The sequence below is a fragment of the Dreissena polymorpha genome, chromosome 4, assembly GCF_020536995.1.
Source record: "Dreissena polymorpha isolate Duluth1 chromosome 4, UMN_Dpol_1.0, whole genome shotgun sequence".
NCBI classification, from domain to species: Eukaryota; Metazoa; Mollusca; class Bivalvia; order Myida; family Dreissenidae; genus Dreissena; species Dreissena polymorpha.
The window spans coordinates 97,626,531-97,646,250 of record NC_068358.1 but is presented as its reverse complement, the minus strand read 5'-3'; the positions used below and the strand labels follow the sequence as shown (position 1 = coordinate 97,646,250).

At 36.2% G+C, this 19,720-nt stretch overlaps 1 protein-coding gene across 4 annotated transcripts in view; it reads right to left on the bottom strand.

The window, feature by feature from the left end:
• Nucleotides 1–4,306: 4,306 nt before the first annotated feature.
• LOC127877564 (ankycorbin-like) overlaps nucleotides 4,307–19,720 on the bottom strand; it is a 51,604-nt gene continuing 36,190 nt past the window's right edge. For 2 of the 4 annotated variants that reach the window (XM_052423538.1, XM_052423537.1), the window contains exons 14-21: nucleotides 17,868–17,996; nucleotides 17,504–17,576; nucleotides 16,636–16,742; nucleotides 14,897–14,938; nucleotides 11,068–11,175; nucleotides 9,561–10,805; nucleotides 7,571–7,636; nucleotides 4,307–7,102 (exon numbers count right to left, since the gene is read on the bottom strand). In XM_052423538.1, coding sequence (XP_052279498.1) covers nucleotides 7,028–7,102; nucleotides 7,571–7,636; nucleotides 9,561–10,805; nucleotides 11,068–11,175; nucleotides 14,897–14,938; nucleotides 16,636–16,742; nucleotides 17,504–17,576; nucleotides 17,868–17,996 — 1,845 coding nt within the window. In that variant the 3' untranslated portion in view covers nucleotides 4,307–7,027. The remainder of the gene's footprint in view (nucleotides 7,103–7,570; nucleotides 7,637–9,560; nucleotides 10,806–11,067; nucleotides 11,176–14,896; nucleotides 14,939–16,635; nucleotides 16,743–17,503; nucleotides 17,577–17,867; nucleotides 17,997–19,720) is intronic. The other 2 variants (XM_052423540.1, XM_052423539.1) reach the window with 2 other exon arrangements.

Genomic DNA, 19,720 nt, shown 5'->3' with positions numbered 1-19,720 from the left:
GAAAAAGTAAAGTGCCATGATTGAGGGGAAATCGTTTAACGATATAACTATAAAATTAATGTTTGTCGTACAGGCTCAGCCTACCTGGGAATCGTTCATGAAAGCCTGAAAAGGCTACCGAATTTTGCCAGCTTGCTATTAATAACACAGTTTGACTTTTATATATCGAAAAGTATTGTGGTAAGATATTCCGTTAACAAGGCATAATTAGATTTTTTAAGACTCGCGTAATGCGAAAATCGGTCTTATACCATATGCGACCAGCGTAGCTACAGCCCAGCCTGTGCATCGCACTGTTTGGAAGAAGATACATAATGAGACCCACGAAGCCTGTCATGATTTTATAGCGTACAGCGTAGCGCCTGGCCAAATATATTGCGATATTGCGCACGCTGGGCTTGAGCTACGCTGGCCGGAACTCCTTAAGACCCATTTTCCCATAACGCGGCTCTAAAAGTGTTATTGAATGTGCCGAAACAAAACTGCGTGTAAATGAAATATTAACATACCATTTATTTCGATTATAATTTTTATCTACAAATACTTGTGTGGTTTTAATTATAAGAGAATTTAATAACGCGGTGGATATGCGACTTTGAACAAAGAAAGAAAACAATAGCACGTTTGTTTTCAATTTTATTATTTAAAAACGTAAATTGTCCACCTTTTTCCAAAGTCAGGATATACGCCGAATATCTTTTTAAAGATATTTATTGTTTGTTGTTCAATTGTTAGTTTGTTTTTCTAAAAATTTGCTTATATCTTGATAATGTGAAACTTAAATTAACGATAACCTGCTGTCTTTAAGCAAAACTATGATTATACTTCGCCAGTATATCAAGTCTTTAACACCGCATATCGTAAAAAGCTATTGATTATGAGCTTACAAATGCACATGCACAAGCCCCCTTGCTTTGTATATACTTCCAATAAGATTGTGTCCGTAAGTTGTTGATTGGGTAAGTGCATAACAAAATATACTGTTAAAAATCTAAGGATATAATTTAAAAAAATATACTTACCCCTTCACTGCAGATTTCATGTTTTGTCTGCTGTTTGGTTTATCTGCTGCAAGTTTTGTTTATTGTTGTAAATGGGGGTTAACTAGTATTCGTGAAAAAAATGCTATTACATTGACGTTACATAAAACGAACGAAAGTCGCCGTCTTTCAACGTTCAACGCTTCGGCTAAACGGCTAGGGCTGAAAGTTGACGTTGGATAATTAAATAAACGAACGGGGCCATTCAGTCAAATATTATTTGGGAATGCTCCTATAAGGCTTTGCATGACACGTTCATAGTTGTACTTGAATAACTGTCGAAATATAGTAAACATATCCGAAATTTAAACTTTGTTTATGCACCGCCGTTTATGTTTGGGAGATCCATTAAAAAATGAGCCAGTGCTAATTTCAAGTTGGCGCTGTGTGTAAATAGTGGTTTTCAGTACAGCTTCTGAAGAGAGCCGGATACGGAACTTCTGCGAGCGGCTTCGCGAATTCCGTCATCCCCAGCACACCTACCTAATTACCTTACTAGACTCACGAAAGTTGGGAGCAATTTTGAATGACATTTGCAATTTCCAGCTATTTCTAGATGCTAGGATTTTTGTTTTTGGTGGTCTTGTTTTGAGGAATGGGGGGGGGGGGGGGTCGGCGGACTTCCCGGAAGAAACCCAAACTGTCAAGTTTTGTGACCACCAACCAAACTCACCTGCTTCTGGGAACGGGATTAGAACCCGAGTATCCTAGAAGAGGAGCGCGTATACCAACCACTGCGTTAAACGAACAACCTTTAAGGTAACGCTTGTGACTGGATTTTTTTCGGCGTAAGCTGCATAAGCCAGCTTTTCACCCTGACTTGACCTTTGTAAGTGTCCAATAAAATTCAAATAAAATTTCCCGCGGCTAGGTACGAATGAATACACTTCATTTATTCCATTGGCTGATTTGAGTATACCACCAGAACATTGGAAACATATCCGCGTCTTTGTACCACTGTTTTACTGTATGAAACAATTTTATCTCTAATGAAAAGGCTTAATAGATAGAACAGTTTTACACTCAATTCTCGACATCAATACAGTTTGTGCGTACACCTTTTATTTTCAGAGTATTACCAGCGCAAAAGCGTTTATACTTAAAAGGCTGTGTTCTCATATTTAGTACTTACTTCCATATTCCTGTCAACATGTTAACATGTAAAAGTATAAAGAGCAGTGGAAGCGAGGCCTCACTTTAAAGAATTGCATTTCAACCCGCGAGGTTTCGGGTCAAGTCGCGGACATTCAGAGTTTATATACAGGTCATCACCGGAGTTCGCGGTCAGTAAAATAATCGTTATATAATAAAGACGCTATCCGTGAACTAGGTTACCTGGAATTTTCTTTAGACCAGAAATATGTCAAAAGAAGATATTCAGCAATATAATTATGGTATGTCAATAATAGATTCTTAATGTGTTTTCAACAATACAATGATAAATATTATTTTTAATAAATTTAACAATAATTATTCCACCATATTGCCTAATGTACTAAAGTGATATTATGAGCATGTAACAGTTTATAGGTGTCTATCGCAACCGTTGATTATTTTTGATGTTTCTACTTCATATACACTTATAGTAATTAATGCAGCATCAACATACTAAAACAATATACCTGAGAAAGAGAAAAATAATGCATTTGAATATTAACCGTACTTTCGTTTGACAACTGATCATGCGTTTACGAGTTGAACCTAAATTTAGTTTTAGTGCAGATTTGTTCATACGACACAAAGACACAATATTGTTTTACGGATCATTTCGGCTTACAGGACTGGGTGGGTCACGTAAGAATATCGAATATAAAATATATTTTTATAAACAACTGGTAGCAAGGTGAGTTGCAGATAATTGATCAGTAACCACATTTTAACTAACTATTTTGACCTGTTAATTCTTTTCAGCTCAATTCAACAGTGCAAAATGCCCATAATATCACTTTAAGCATGAGCACGATGATTCTCGATACTGTTAATAATCGAATCAAATAGCAATGCCCGACAGACCACTAAAACAGGTTTGTTCTCGTGTGGCCGGTTGACTCATATGTTTAAATTTCACATCCATTCTTCTTTTGGTTTTCTGTTTTGTATCTATAGGTTTATGACCAGCAATATGTTATAATGTAAAATAAGCCGCGAAAACTCCCCGTAACATCCCGTACTGCGTGTGATGCAGCTAAGAACTGCACAGAAAAAGACATTCGCTATCCTTGATCTCATTCATTAAACTATTTACGCCGTATATCTTTTAAAGATATTTCTTGTTACGATCTCAACATGTAGTAATTAGACGGGTAGACATAACAACTGGAAAATGGTGCAATTCAGAGAGGATAAACCCATCCACAGAAACATACAAAAATAGGCACATAACGCTAGTATAAACGAGTGCACTGTCAACATAAACACTCTTCATATGGTACCTTCAAACAAATATTGTTTTCTTTAGTGAAATTTATAACAAACGAGTTAACGCCAACATGTTAAATACAAATGTTTGTGAGCCGTTTGAACGAACCTACACTTACAATGGGGATTTTCCAACAGGTTACATCCCTGTGTACATGAAACAGTTTCTGCTGTACGGCATAACATTATTTGCAATTTAATGAATCTTTTCTTTGGTTGAATTTCTGGTTCTATTTCTTCTGGCCGGTCATTTTACTGTTTTATATATCGACGTCTTAGCTATTTTGAAAAAAGAAATACAATCGTAGCTACTCGTTTTAACCCATTTATACCAAGTGGACTCTCCCATCCTTCTAAATTGGATCAATTTATTTCCAAAATTAGGGATGTCTAGTATATTTATTTCGATATTTAGAAAATTCCTTTAAGCAAACAGCGCAGACCCTGGTGAGACGCCGCGTCATGCGGCGTCTCATCTGGTTGAACGCTGTTTGCCAAGGCCATTTTTCTAGATGCTATGCATAAATGGATTTAGTTGTACGTCATGTCTTGGTATTTGTGTTATTCTCTACCTCTCTGGATGATTAGTGTGCACATTACGATGTATGAATTCTTCTGTATCGTGTTTGTTATTGTTATTATAACAACTATATACACGACTAATCGGCCATGATTACTTATTATTATTATAGCTGCATTTTCCTTACCAGTTTATTGTTCGGGCAGTTTAAGTATCTTAAGTGACATTATTTGAGTCGTTTGGATAATGGGTCATCACACTAGACCAGTGGTGTTGAAAGATAAATAAAAACGACGAAAAACCAACAATCGTGTTAATTTGTGTATTCTATATATAAAAATACATGTGTATATATGAAAACCTTCAAATACCAGAAAATCGTAAAACGTAAAAATGTACGATGATAACAAATGTATGCAAATGTACAACAAAAATGGCAACGGAAGAAACATGTTTGTATAAAAAATGAAACCATGAATGATAAAATCTGACAAAAGTTATATACAAACAACTCAAACATTTAATGCGTAACTATAACGATTACAGTTCACAAACTACACAGTTCACAAGCTACCGGTTAAACAAATATAAATGGATGTTGAACGTACAATAAAACAATTAACACTGAGATAATAAAACTATGTGATATATGTATGGAAGCTGTACACATGAATATATACTCTGCAACGGTTTATATATTATGCATTTAACAAATCGAAGTCCCTCTTTTAGCTTAGTTAAGACACTCACATTTATACAGACACATTGATACATAACTCACAATCAAACCACCTATTAACCCTTTGCATGCTGGGATATTTGTCGTCTGCTAAATTGGTGTCTGCTGAATTTCTCAAATTATCATTTTCTTCACTTTTCTTAAAAGACCACTATCAGAATAGCAAAAAGTTTGGATCCTGATCAGACGCCACGTTTTGTGGCGTCTGATCAGGATCCAAACTGTTTGTAAAGGCCTTTAAAATTCGGTTCCAGGGCTAAAAGGGTTAAGCATGCAAATAACAAGTTCAAGCATTTGCAGTATGAAGCTCTGAATAGGCTAGGAAAGGACTGTGTCTGAATACTAATATGTATCAACCTGTTCATGCAAATTAACCAAATATGTCAGCACACCTACATGCCTTTATTAGCTTTCTCTGTAAACGAGTATAAATCCTCAGTTATTGCTCTTCCATTAAATAATAGCAATGAATTCAATTACATAAAACTTAGAATTATGAATGCATATCAGCACAAATTTAATTCATTAAGACAAATATGAAGGTAAGAAGTGTTCGTGCTATGCTCATGTTCTCTGTGCATGGAACTTTTAGCTGTTTAAACAAGGGTTGTCACCAGTAGATGTCACTCGTACATGAGTTATGAACCTTGCACTCAATGTATATCCTAGCTTTTCTCTATCATTATATGAAATTTTATTCGAATAAATTCAATATAACCGAGCTTTTCTCTACATGAGAAGCAGGATAGACCGACAAACAAACAGACAATGCATTTACTTTATGCCTAAATAGCTCCATTGTGGGAGCATACAGACGTTGTATTGAAGGTACACAACTTTCCCAAGGACACCAATGGCATAACTCCTGTAGGTGAAGATACATACTACAGAGTTATCTGTCATGACACACAAGTGACAACGTTAAACAAGTGATTGTAACTATATAAACATTAATGGCTGACAATAGACCTTAATAACATAGATATCACATTTATTTGCTATAAAAATATTTTAAAATAATTAAATAATTGTCACTACAAGTTTCATAGTCATTTAAAGAGGTAACTTGTACATTTTTAGATGCTAATTAACACACATATTTTGGTTATCATAAATGATAACTTTTTTGAACAAAATTATGTAATATCGTTTGTAAATAACTTTACTAAACTGTCGATGTCAGGCTTGGCTGGAATATCTGGATATTTTCATGCACATGCATTAAGTTTCGTCCTGTATTAGCCAGTGCAGAATGCATAGGCTTATTTGGGATAAAATTTATGTACATGCACATGCATTTAATCCATTTTTCCTAAAACAAAGCTCAAATGCTAAATGTGTCTGACATTTAAGTCAAACTCTGATATGGAATCTGAACGAAGACAACAGACACATTAGAGACCAAAGTCATGTCCCAAGTCAAATGGGCTTTATGGAATCTGATTGCATATTAACAGCTAGTTCAAACATGTATCACTGGTAGCACTGGTCCTATAGTATGGAATAATACTAAAGACTTGGGTCAGGAAAAAGTCCAGTAAAAAAACAAAACAAATATGTCTCCAATACACAATCACATTTTCAAAATGACTTTAGACTTATATAAACACAATTTGTTGAATCTAAAAAAGGCAAAGTGATAGAAGTGTGAATCAGATCTATATCAAACCGCAGTCTGAATGGGCATGTCCTCACAGAAACTGTCCACACCTTGTTCAGGAACACACATTGCCACATGTCCCAAATATTGGTGTACAGAATGCAACTGAACCTTGCTCTGATAAAACAGGGCTTAATATATGTGTGCATAAAGTCTCATCCCAATGGAGCATCAACACTTTTCACCTGAACTGGATTTACGATAGGAAGAGAACTCTTCTTTGGAAAATTACCATACAACAGAAAGTGTTGTCCCTGATAGGCCTGTGGGAACTGCACATGTTAATGTGGAACGACACTTTACGCACATGCATTAAGCCCCATTTTCCCCAAGCTAGGCTCAGCTGGGTCCCAGGATGACTCAGCAGTACTGCTCATTGCTCCTCTGTTCTATGATAATGACTCAGCAGTACTGCTCATTGCTCCTCTGTTCTATGATGGTGACTCAGCAGTACTGCTAATTGCTCCTCTGTTCTATGATGGTTACTCAGCAGTACTGCTCATTGCTCCTCTGTTCTGATGGTGACTCAGCAGAACTGCTCATTGCTCCTCTGTTCTATGATGGTTACTCAGCAGTACTGCTCATTGCTCCTCTGTTCTGATGGTGACTCAGCAGTACTGCTCATTGCTCCTCTGTTCTATGATGGTGATTCAGCAGTACTGCTCATTGCTCCTCTGTTCTATGATGGTGAACAATGCTTGCTTCACATCTGGATCAAGGTGGCCCTGCAAAAATGGACAGAGCAAATAATTCAGTCATTTATTAACAGACTTTAAAATTAATGTGAAGAGACACTTTAAAAAAAATCACAAAGATTTGCCACTAATTGTTTTGAATTCTGGAATTTGAGTAATTTATGCTTAACAATATATACATTGCTTAAAAGAAGGGACATCTAATGTATATGCATACATTTAAACAGGTCTATTAAATTGCATAATCTTCAATCAATCACAATTTTTCAGAAAATGCTTATTTGAACATTTTGCTTTACTAAAACTCTTAATCTATTATGCGTTTTCATAAATAGTCTACTAATAAATGAAATTAACGTTATGTAAAGATTATTTTCTATTATAAATGTAAGTGCTAAATAACATTCACCATGTTTATTGTGAAACAAATGTATCTGTCCAACATTTAAATATTGCATACAAAGGATTTATACTACATCCTTGAATAGTTTAATGTACCTGTACTGCACTGAGAAGATGTGTCCGATAGGTGTTGATGACATCTTTGTAATGCTTGTCATGCGCCTGAAATGAAATACATTAACTTCTTGTTTATTTGATGCTTTTCTTGAGCAAAATTAAAAAAAATTATATATCTTTTGACAAAATTTGCCATATTTGATCATCAACACATCAAAATAATGATGTAATTTCACAGATTTCAGCCTGGCTTCAATGACTTCGCATTTAATTTACTTTATTACATCAGCATCAAAACAAGCAAAGATATATCAATATTATTGTAATAACTCATCTTTTTCACACATAGGCATTTGTGTATTCTTTAATAAGTGTACGCTTTTGCAACTGCCCAACAACTAGAAGTGTATCACAGACATTGATGACCCCAAAAACACATTTTTAGACGCTATATATTGTACAGTGGACAAAAAAAGACAAAGGGACATAATTAGGCCATAACTTTTGCAGTCCGTTTACAATCATTTACATTTTTAATGGTTATTCCACTGTGAAAGTTTGAGCATGTTTTTTTTCATTCAACTTAAAAAGTTAAAGTGAGATCCACACCACAGGAGTTCAAAACACAAGCTGCAGGGGAGTATACAGAAACTTAAGTAGGAACACATACAAAGGGCCATAATTCTGCAAAAACTCTTCACAGTCAAAATTACTTCGTTAGCAATCATCAGCACATTAAGGTCCTTTAACTGTGAAAGTTTGCGAGAACCAATGCCGTAGTTCAAACACAAAATCTTTGGGACGAAGTACAAACAGATGAACATATGCATGGACAGATAGGTAGACAAGTGTATTGCTGTAAGCCTGCCACTTGGTCTCCATGGTGGAATAAAAACATAATTGAAATAATACTTGAATATATATTATTAATTTGTTATCGTAATTTCAGTTTGTTTGTCAGAATTTCAAGAAATTTCATTTAGCAAGATAATTAATTGCAAAACCACATCCATCTTTAAAAATGTAATGCAAATGAATATAAACCATTATGTTTTCTCCACATCAAGTGATGAATAAGCACTGGGGAAGTGCAATGATGAACTTCGACAAACATGAGAGCTGCACCATAAAAAACACCCAATCGTTAAGACACGTAAAAATGTAAAAATCCACACTGTCTTTTCACTGCAAAATAGTAGAAGAACTCTATTTAAAAAACGCCATTGCTCTTCTCAATGCAATTTGTGCCAACACATTACAATTGTGTGCGCATTGTCCTAAACTACAAGAAAATGTCTCTTTCACAAACTAGGATGTTTAGCAAATGCTATGGTAAATGTAATTTTATCTCTAGTGTGATGATGAGTTTCTAAAACTTAATTTAAAGCTCAATAAGGTAGGTACACATGTTACCAAACATTTGCTCAACACAATTTGTGCACCCCTACCCTAGAGTCATGTAAATGCCAATACCTGAAATGTCAGTGCCTGCTTAGATTAGTAGAACTGTCTGCAAAAAATAACAACTTCACCCCTCTTAAGGCATTTGTCAATTAATGATAAAAATGTTTACAAGACAGAAAATATCTACTAATGCACCTTTCTAGATGTATAACATAATCTCAAGACCCTAAGAATATTCAACACAACAAACTCAAAATGTTCTTCATGCAAAACAAACCAGAACAACCATTGCACTCCCCGCAACATGCAAACTTATGTATGGAAATTGATACAGAAGAGAACAAAAAGAAATATATGTTAACTTTTGTACAAGTATAATTATGTCCACTATTCCGAATAAACGTACAAAATGGACTCAATATGAGCCGAGTTTTGGGAAAAACTTGGCTTAATGCATGTGTGTAAGTGTTGTCCCAGATTAGCATGTGCGACTGCATAAGCTAATCTGGGATGACCCTTTTAACATATGCACAAAGCCCGTTTCCACATAACGAGGCTCATATATAAAAAGAAAGCATTGGTACCCAACAATAACCAATAACAGGAATCTGTATCAGAAGCTTACTGCTATTTGCTGTTGCAGTCTGGATATCTGAATCTGCAAGGAGCGGATCCTCTTGTCCTTCTCGACAAGGGCATCCACAGACACTTTCTGAGGGTCACTACTACCATCAGAATTAGTATTGCCATTCATAGTCAATGTTGCTTCAGATGGTTTCTTATTCCCTTCACTTCTCTTCTCTTTCTTCTCGCTGTCCTTATCTTTTATATCCAGAGATTCTTTCAATGATGATAATTCCTCGTTCAGTAACGCATTTGATTTTGACAACTCCTTTATTGTCATTTCTAACTGTTCCTTCTCTATGGCTAGCACTTCATTGTCTTGCTGAAGTTTGTCTCTCTCTTCCGCCACAGCTGGGTTATGATGCTCCACACTCACACTTGCAGTCTGAACTTCAAGAAACTCTTGTTCCAGCTTCTCCTTGTCTGCTAGGAGTTCAGAGTACTCCTGCTCTAGCTGATTGTAATCCTGTTGCAATCCTTCATGAGACGACTGCAGATTCTCGTACTCGTCCGTCAGGGAATCAAACTCTTGCTGAATCTGATCACGTTCATACTCTGCTCTTTGAACTGAACTTTGCAAACTCTCTACTTCTTCACAAACAATCTCATAGTTCTGTTTGAATTCATTATTTGCTACTTCCAGCTCTTGAACTGTTTCCTTAAGCTTATCTCTTTCATCTACTACCTTAGCAAAGTCACTGGCTTTAGCTCCCTGATTGGCAGTGGCAAGTTTCTTTTCTAATTCCACACAATTGCTATGTAATTTTTCATTCTCTGAGACTAAACTATGTATATCTTGATTCATGGAATTGCTGTCAGACAGCAGAATTTCATTTTCTTTAGCAAGCTGTTGTTTCAGTAATTCATTCTCAACAAAGTCTTTCTGCAGTTGTTCTTTCTCAGCTACTAATGTATCATACATATCTTGCAGATTGTCACCAGCCACAACCAGCTTGCTATACGTGTCCCTCAATGCTTGCAGTTCCTCGTTCAGTAATCCATTCTCAGTTTTTAATGACACATTCTCCTTCCTGAAAGCTTCATGCATCTCACTTAAAGCGTTATGTTCAGAATCAACACCTTTGTCAACTGCATCACCATTTATTTCAACATTAATGCTGGTCTGTTTCATGGAGATGATCTCATTGCGTAGTTGCTTCACCTCCGTATGGAGGTGTGTATTCTCCTCCTCCAGCACTCTTAGACTCTGCAGTTGCTCTTCTGGTAACACATTGTTGTCCTGTAGCTGGAGATAAACAAAAACCATTTTCATGCTAGTGCTTATTTTTCATCCCAGATTAGTCTGTGCAGTCTTCACAGGTTAATCCATGATGACATTTTCCATTTGTATGAAAGAAGTCTCTTCATAACAAAATCCAGTCTAGATGGAAAGTGTTGTCCCTGATTTGTCTGTGCAGATTACACAGGCTAATCTGCGACGACACTTTACCATGAACATTTAGCCCACAGCGCAGCTCATAACATTACTAAACCTAGCAGATGAATACCTTTTTGAGCAGCAGTTTCTTTTCAATCTCCAGGTCTTCGACCTTGCGTCGCAGCCTCTCTACCTCAGACATCTCATCAAGGGAGACAAGAGAGGACACACTTCCCGACTGCAAACAACAGACAAATGGAGCTTGGTTGGTGTTGACAAAACATAATCCGTGGTACAATTAAAAACTGCTCTATCATTTATGTTGACATACAGTATCCGTGGTGCAATGTAAAACTGCTTGATAATTTATCTTGATGTAACATAGATGCAACAGTTGATAGGTATTTTAGGTTCCAAATATAAATAGATATTGAATATTTTTAGGAAATGAAGCTTATAGTCAAGTGCTTTCATTTGCTTAAGAGCCGGGGTTAATATCCAGCAAAGCAACTTTTGATGAACATATTTTAATAGACATTTGGATGACATTTGGATGACAATTATTTTAATAATTTTTAAATATTCCCTTTACACCATTCATTGATAAAATACTGTTTTTTACAATGAATGAAACTGTTAATTACAATATTTATTAAAATCAGAAATAAGTCATCAAAGATACATAGAGTCTTTTTTAAACATTTAAGTGAATATTTAATATCCAGTCAAACTGATACATGTTCTCTTCAAAGATTTAACTTCAAGCAGTTCATCCAAATGAAAATATATATCAAAACGTAATTGTTTCTCAAATAGTTTGTGTCTGTTAGTCAAATATAGATACACCTACATTGGTTCATTAAGGTGTCTTATATCTAAGCCCTTGCATATAAATGACATTTGTACAGGCAGTTAGATTAAGGACACTATAATCAATTGTTGGCGTCCAAAATAGACACCTAAGAGAGGTTAAATGAGATGGCAAAGAGAAAAGACAACAATAATGAAATAAATGACAATTGCATCCAAATTAACATACTGCCATCAAAATTGTATTTTTTTAATTGAGCCATGCTCTGTGAAAAGGAAGTTTAATGCATGTGCGTCAAGTGTCATACAGGATTAGCATTACCACACTTTCCGCCTAAACTGGATATTTGCAAAGAAGAGACTGTAAATGAAAAATACCATAGAAGCGGAAAGTGTCGTCCCCAGTCCACATAGGCATATCTGGGAATTCACTTTACGCACATTCATTAAACCCCCTTTTCACAGAGCGAGGCCCATTTAAATGATAACTTAATGAACTATGATCAGTGTTCTGTGGGGACATGCATCTGCAACTGACTGTGAAGACCTGCCTAGTTCATACCTGTGTACCGAGGATTGAGCTCTATGAAAATATTTATCCCTTTACCTTTTTCTTACTAGATTTAAGTTTTAAAGGCTCCATTTCCAACCTTTAGATACTAATGAGCAGCAAACAGCATAAAACATGAACAGAATGCAAGTGACATGTAGGCTGTTTTGGTATAACGCTGTTTGCACATTACCATTTTCCCTATTCTTTTGAGTGGGAAAGGGTTATCTAAAACAAGAGGGCTGAGTGAATGTTTATTGCTTACCTGAGTAACAAGATGCTCAGGTGAGCTATTGAAAAGTTGAGCTCATCCCTCTCTATACAGGCTAACAAAAACAAACATTCACAATACCTACACAGGGCATCCCCCTGATCCACTTCTGCGCAGCTTTAGCTAAGATAAAGCAGTACTGCTCAAAACTAATGTTTACATATTTGTTACATATTTTTTACAATATAAATGCAATATAAACAATGATTAGAACTTTTTTAGATTCACTAAACCAAGGAAAGTTGCCTGTTATTTGTTATAATTATGTTAATAAGTACATTTATGTGATTTGTATGTTAACAAATAAAAATTAAATCAATTTTGACTTTACACAATATGAACAATATTATAATAACTGCAAAGGAAGCAATTGATTACCTTTCAGAGAATATAAATTGCTTAATATCAATTTGCAAGGACTGATTTATTGACAATAAAATGATGACAGTTAGTGCCAGCTACCCCTATAGATATATACATGGATACTTGAAAGCAGAGTGCTACAATATGCTGTGATAGGTCTTGTTCATTCTGCTAAGGTCTTTGGTGTCTCTTCCATTGGAAAAAAAAATCAACAAACGCTTTTTGATGGAATACTTAATGAAACAATACTGAAAAAAACAAAGAAAACAAAATTATGTTTAAAATATACAGAAACAATATGCTTTATAACTGTTCGACAACTGATTAAGACCCCAATCAGACCTGGGTAGGCCAATCTGTACTGAGTAAGACAATCAGATAAGATATGATAATCAGACCTGAGGACACTCAGACCCGGTAAGGGCAATCAAAGCTGAGTAGGATAATAAGACTGACTAGAACAATAAGACCTGACTAGTAAAATTAGACCTGACTATAATAATAAGACATGAATAGGACAAAATAAGACCTGAGTAGGACAATCAGACATAATATGAAGGATCAGACTAGCCAAGGAAAATCTGATCTGAGAAGAAAAATCTGCCTATGAAAATTTGACCTGAGTAGGAAAATTAGACCTGGTTATGATAATCAGATCTGAGTAAGGCCATCAGGCCTGAGTAGAACAATTGGACCAGAGTAGAGCAATGAAACCTTAGCATGGCAATCAGACCTGAGAATGACAATCAGACCTGAGTAGGACAATCAGACCTGGTTAGGACAATCAGACCTGAATACAACAATCAGACCTGAGGACAATCACACCTGCATAGGACAATAAAACCTGATTAGGATAATCTAAACTCAGAAGGACAATCAGACCTGAGTAGGACAATCATACCTGAAAATCAAACCTGGGTTTTACAATAAGACAAAAGTAGGAAAGTCAGACCTGAGTTGGACAATGATACCTGAGTAGGAAATTCAGACCTGAGAAAGACAATCAGACCTGAGGAGGACAATCAGACTTGAGTAGGAAAAAAATTAGACCTGAGGACAATCAGACCTAAGAAGAGCAATACAAACATGAAATTGATAGGAGTAAATCATGAACTTTTACAACTGTCTTAATAAGATATAATAATTCCATGCTCAACTTCTGGATCTGTAACTATATGTAAAGCAGTGTATTATCCCATGGTCGTAAAAGATAGCTTAGCAATAAGCAATTTTAATGCACTGTTTTCTGATATTTGTTTGACCATTGCATACAACATACCCATTATATATTGCATAACTTACAAGCATAAATGACAACTGCAAACATTTTCTTCAAAACATAATGGAACCAACTATTCATGCCCTTGCTGCAGTCTTAGAAGTCATTAAAGATCTTGAGTTTTAAGTCAAATAAATCTGCCATCTAGCGGTTAAAATAAATATCCACAAAAGGGTTAAAATGCAAACAATAACAACCTAGGAAAAACATACTGGCAAAACAGACTGTTAGGCAGCATAAAAGTTGCTTTTGCTTGCCACATGGTCTTTAAAGGCCTACTGACTGTGTTGATTTAAAGGATATAGTTTCATTAATAATTATTATTAAGTCATAAACAAGTACATTGATCGCTAATTTACAAGGAAAGGTTAATACAATTACCATGAGAGCAAAGTGCTTTGAATATATTTATAAGAAAAAAAAGAGATGTCCAAGAAATAATGGAGGCAAGTATTTATTTGGGAATCAATTAATAGATAACTGGCCAAATTACAAAGCATACAAACTACAATATTGGGCAAAAATATGTCACTAAATGTAAGAAACTTTCAGAAATCTCTAAAAGGATGTTAAAAACATCTATAAAAAAACCTCAAAAGAAGATGCTATGGCGACATAAGAAGCAGCAACCATGGTTCTCAAACTGTTCTAGGAAAGACAATAAAGGGACGTCACTATGTACTCACTCGCCAGGCAAATACACTGCTAATTGGTGTAGTGCCATTCTTCTGAAAACAACGCAGTTAGCTTCATCATTTAGAAAGGCTCTAATGGAACATGAATGTGAGATTGTTCACGATATGACCCACGTCATGAGAAAATCAGATGCCTAACCCTTTACCACTTAGATACGTATTTTCACTTATTTGTAGTCCCTTCGAAAGTTAATTTGAATTAAAGGCTTTTCTTACTAGATTCAAGTTTTAAAGGCTTCATTTCCAAACCCTTAGATACTGGTGAGCAGCAAACGGCATAAAACCTGAACAGACTGCGAGTTACTGGCAGGCTGTTCTGGTTTTATGCTGTTTGCACAGAGCAATTTTCACTTTGGAAAAGAGTTACGCCCAGCCTGTACATCTGCACAAGCTGGTGTGGAACTACTTTGTCTAGTTATGAGACAATAAAACTTGGCATGACTTTATATCTGAAAGGAAAGTCCCTGATTGGCCAGGCCGGTCTGCATATGGCACAAGAACCATTTTCGCATGACGCAAGTCTCATAGACAAGCTAAAAGGAACAGCATTGCAAGTTTGTTTTTTTTTCATTTAGGAGAGAAAACAAATAATATGACTAGGAGACTTTTCATTACTTAGAAAAAGTTAAGATGAAACATGATTTTAAAATGTGTGAAGGAACTGGTTAAAGAAAACACTGGATACAAGATAAATAAAATAGAAACTAAGATCTTTAAAAGCTTTTTACATTGCATTACAGCTTATAAACTTGGAAAAACACTGTCATTTTCATGCCCACTGAGCACTTTCAAAAGTATTCAAAACAAAAAGAAACTCAAATTGTTTGTATGCTCAATATCATCATTTTTTTTCAGAATCATGCCGTAAAATATATGGTGAAGTATGTTAATTGTTAGCTAATGGGGCAAGAGTTACTGCCAGTGATAAATAACACAAGTAGACATATACAGAGAATGTGCAAGACAGGATTCTGAATAAATATGGCTATGAGACAAATCTACCAAAATCAACAAAAACAGTACAAAAGAATATTGTTCAATTATACAATTATATTTCAATAATGTTAAAAACCACCAAGTGTTACTCTAGTTTGGCATTTGTATATGTTTTAGCTAAGTTAAACTGTTTATGTTTTGAACAAGGTTCCTGAAGGCAGACATTAAGTCATGATATATCCTTATTTAATTTTCCAAATGTTTGAAGTATAAAATTTTCAGCATATCAGCTGCGGTCTGGGAAAACATGGCTTAATGCAAACTAGCATGTTTAGTGTCATAATAGTCCTCACAGAATAATCTGGAACGAACCTTTCCACTTTATGAAATATTTCTTTTTAAGGGGGTCATTTCTTGCAATCTAGTGAAGGCCAAAAGTGTTGTTTCTGATTAGCCTGACCAGACTGCACACCTTATCTGGGACAACTTTCTATGCACATGCATTAAGCCCCGTTTTCCCAGAACATGGTTCCTGTATTCGGGACAATCATAGCTTCTATCTCCACTGGCAGCATGAAAATACTGTTGTTGTTTTTTATATATTTAAAATAATTCAAGTTTTCATGTTTGTTAACAAATGTTTCACACTCAACTATGATTACTAAAGTAATTGGAAAGACTTAATTCCATTCGAATTACATGCTCCTTAAAAAGAACACATACTGACAGCGTTGAATGCTTGTTAGAAGTTGGATACAAGAGACTCAAATGTAACAAAGGGAGGTAACAAGTACCTGCAGTCTTTCCCTCAGTTGTTTATTGTCCTGCTTGAGTCGTGTTACTTCATTCTGAAGCAGCAGCAACGTCTGTGGTTTGTGGTCCACTACTTGTGGTCTTCTTACTGGGAAAAAATGAAGACAATATATGAGCCACATTCTAGGAAAACAGGACTAAATGCATGTGTATAAAGTATCGTCCCAGATTAGCCTGTGCAGTCAGCACAGGCCTCATCAGAGAAAACACTTTCTGCATAAACAGATGTTTTGCTAAAAAGAGACTTAATTCCTTTTAACAAAAAAATATGATAAAAGAGGAAGGTGTAGTCCCTGATCAGCCTGTACTGACTGCAAAGGCAGATCTTATAAGACACTAGGCAATGCATATAGTCTTGTTTTCAAAGGCAGATCTTATAAGACACTAGGCAATGCATATAGTCTTGTTTTCAAAGGCAGATCTTATAAGACACTAGGCAAATGCATATAGTCCTGTTTTCAAAGGCAGATCTTATAAGACACAAGGCAAATGCATATAGTCCTGTTTTCAAAGGCAGATCTTATAAGACACAAGGCAAATGCATATAGTCCTGTTTTCAAAGGCAGATTTTATAAGACACAAGGCAAATGCATATAGTCCTGTTTTTAAAGGCAGATCTTATAAGACACAAGGCAAATGCATATAGTCCTGTTTTCAAAGGCAGATCTTATAAGACACTAGGCAAATGCATATAGTCCTGTTTTCACAGAGCAAGTCTTATAATGAACAATCTAATAGTAACAAAATATTTGTGTCTTTTTTATTACAATGTTTTCCTGCAAATTCTGTTTTAAAGTGTCATATTAATAATATGTCCCATCATGTTTTTTATCATGTAATTCAACATACATGAGGATGAGTCAAAGAGTTCATTGTCACTGTCATTCCAGCTGTCACCATCTGAATCACCCCCAGTCTCACTCTGCAGAAAAAAACAAAAGTGATACATTTTACATTATTCATATGAAAGGCTTTGTTTTAGAAAAGAAATTTCCCATTAATGTAGGTGCTTACAGTCTTACAGGGTACTTAGGAATAGCATTTGGGGTTTTCCATTTGAATGTTGATGCATTAAGACAAAACTTTTTTTCTATATCCTAAATCAAATAACAAATATTTTTACTTTTTGTAAACAAACGATATCACAAACACTATTACATAAGTAAATATTTAAGGTCACAAACTGAACATATAAAGAAAGAATACTACTTACAGAGAGGCCAAACTTTTTCTTCATCTTGTGCACCTTGTCAATGAGTCGTACATTCTTGTCCTGCTCCTCTGTCAGTTGAGCCTTCAGTGAGGTGACTTCATCCTCCAGCTCCTGAACCTCCTCCTGGTCCTGAAACACAAGGTCAAGGTCAGAGGAATGCTGAAACACAAGGTCAAGGTCAGAGGAATGCTGAAAGTCCAAAGGGATGCTGAAAGGCAAAACGTTTGCTGAAGTTCAGAAGAGTGCTGAAAGGTCAGAAAATTGCTAAAAATTCAGAAGAATGCTGAAAGACAAGAAGTTTGCTGAAGGTCAGAAGAATGCTGCGACATCAGAAGAATGCTGAAGGTCAGAACATTGATGAAAGTTCTGAGGGATTCTAAAAGGTCATAAGTTTTCTGAAGGTCAGAAGAAGGCTGAGACATCAAAAGAGTGCTAAAAGGTCAGAAAATTGCTGAAAGTTCAGAGGGATTCTGAAAGGTCAGAAGTTTGCTGAAGGTCAGAAGAATGCTGAGACATCAGAAGAGTGCTGAAGGGTCAGACAATTGCTGAAAGTTCAGAGGAATGCTGAAAGGTCAGGAGTTTGCTGAAGGTCTGTAGAATGCTGATACATCAAAAGAGTGCAGAAGGGTCAGACAATTGCTGAAAGTTAAGAGGAATGCTTAAAATTCAGAGGAATGCTGAACATTCAGAAGAATGATGAAAGGTCAGAACAATTGTGAAAGGTCAGAAGAGTGCTGAAAGTACAGAAAAATGGTGACTTGAAGATGTCTAAGCATTTTGACATCACATCTGTATATAAATGGATGTACACAATAATGGTCCCGTAACACGAGAATGTAAAACAATATAATACTAATACACAACATTCATATATAATTTTTGCTTGAAAATAAATCATACATGTCAAACTAAAGCAATTAAAGCTTTCTTTCCCATCCTGATTTCTTGCCTTACCACAGGTGGAGGGGATGGGTGTGAAGAATTTCAATGACTTACCACAGGTGGAGGGAGGGGTGTGAAGGATTTCAATGCCTTACCACAGGTGGAGGGTGGGGTGTAAAGGTTTTCATTGCCTTGCCACAGGTGGGGGTCAGGTGTGAAGGATTTCAATGCCTTACAGCAATTGGAGGGTGGGGTGTGAAGGATGTCAATGTCTTAACACAGGTGGAGGGATGGGTGTAGGGATTTAAATTCCTTACCACAGGTGGAAGGATAGGTGTGAAGGATTTCAATGCCTTACAACAGGTGGAGGTCAGGTATGAAGGATTTCAATGCCTTACCACAGGTGGAGGAGCTGTTGTGGAGGTTTAAATGCCTTACCACAGGTGGTGGGTGTGTGTGAAGGATTTCAATGCCTTACCACAGATGGAGAGACGGGTGTAAAGAATTTCAATGCCTTACCACAGGTGGGGATCAGGTGTGAAGGATTTCAATGACTTACCACAGGTGGAGGAGCTGATGTGGAGGTTTTAATGCCTTACCACACATGGTGGGCGGGTGTGAAGGATTTCAATGCCTTACCACAGATGGAGGGACGGGTGTAAAGGATTTCAATGCCTTACCACAGCTGGGGGGTCAGGTGTGAAGGATCTTAATGTCTTACCACAGGTGCAGGGGTGGGTGGGAAGAATTTCAATGCCTTACCACAGGTGGAGGGATGGGTATGAAGGATTTCAATGTCTTACCACACGTGGAGGGACGGGTGTGAAGGATATCAATGCCTTACCACAGGTGGAGGGATGGGTGTGAAGGATTTCAATGCCTTACCACAGGTGGAGGGACGGGTGTGAAGGATTTCAATGCCTTACCACAGGTGGAGGGGACAGGTGTGAAGGATTTCAATACCTTACCAC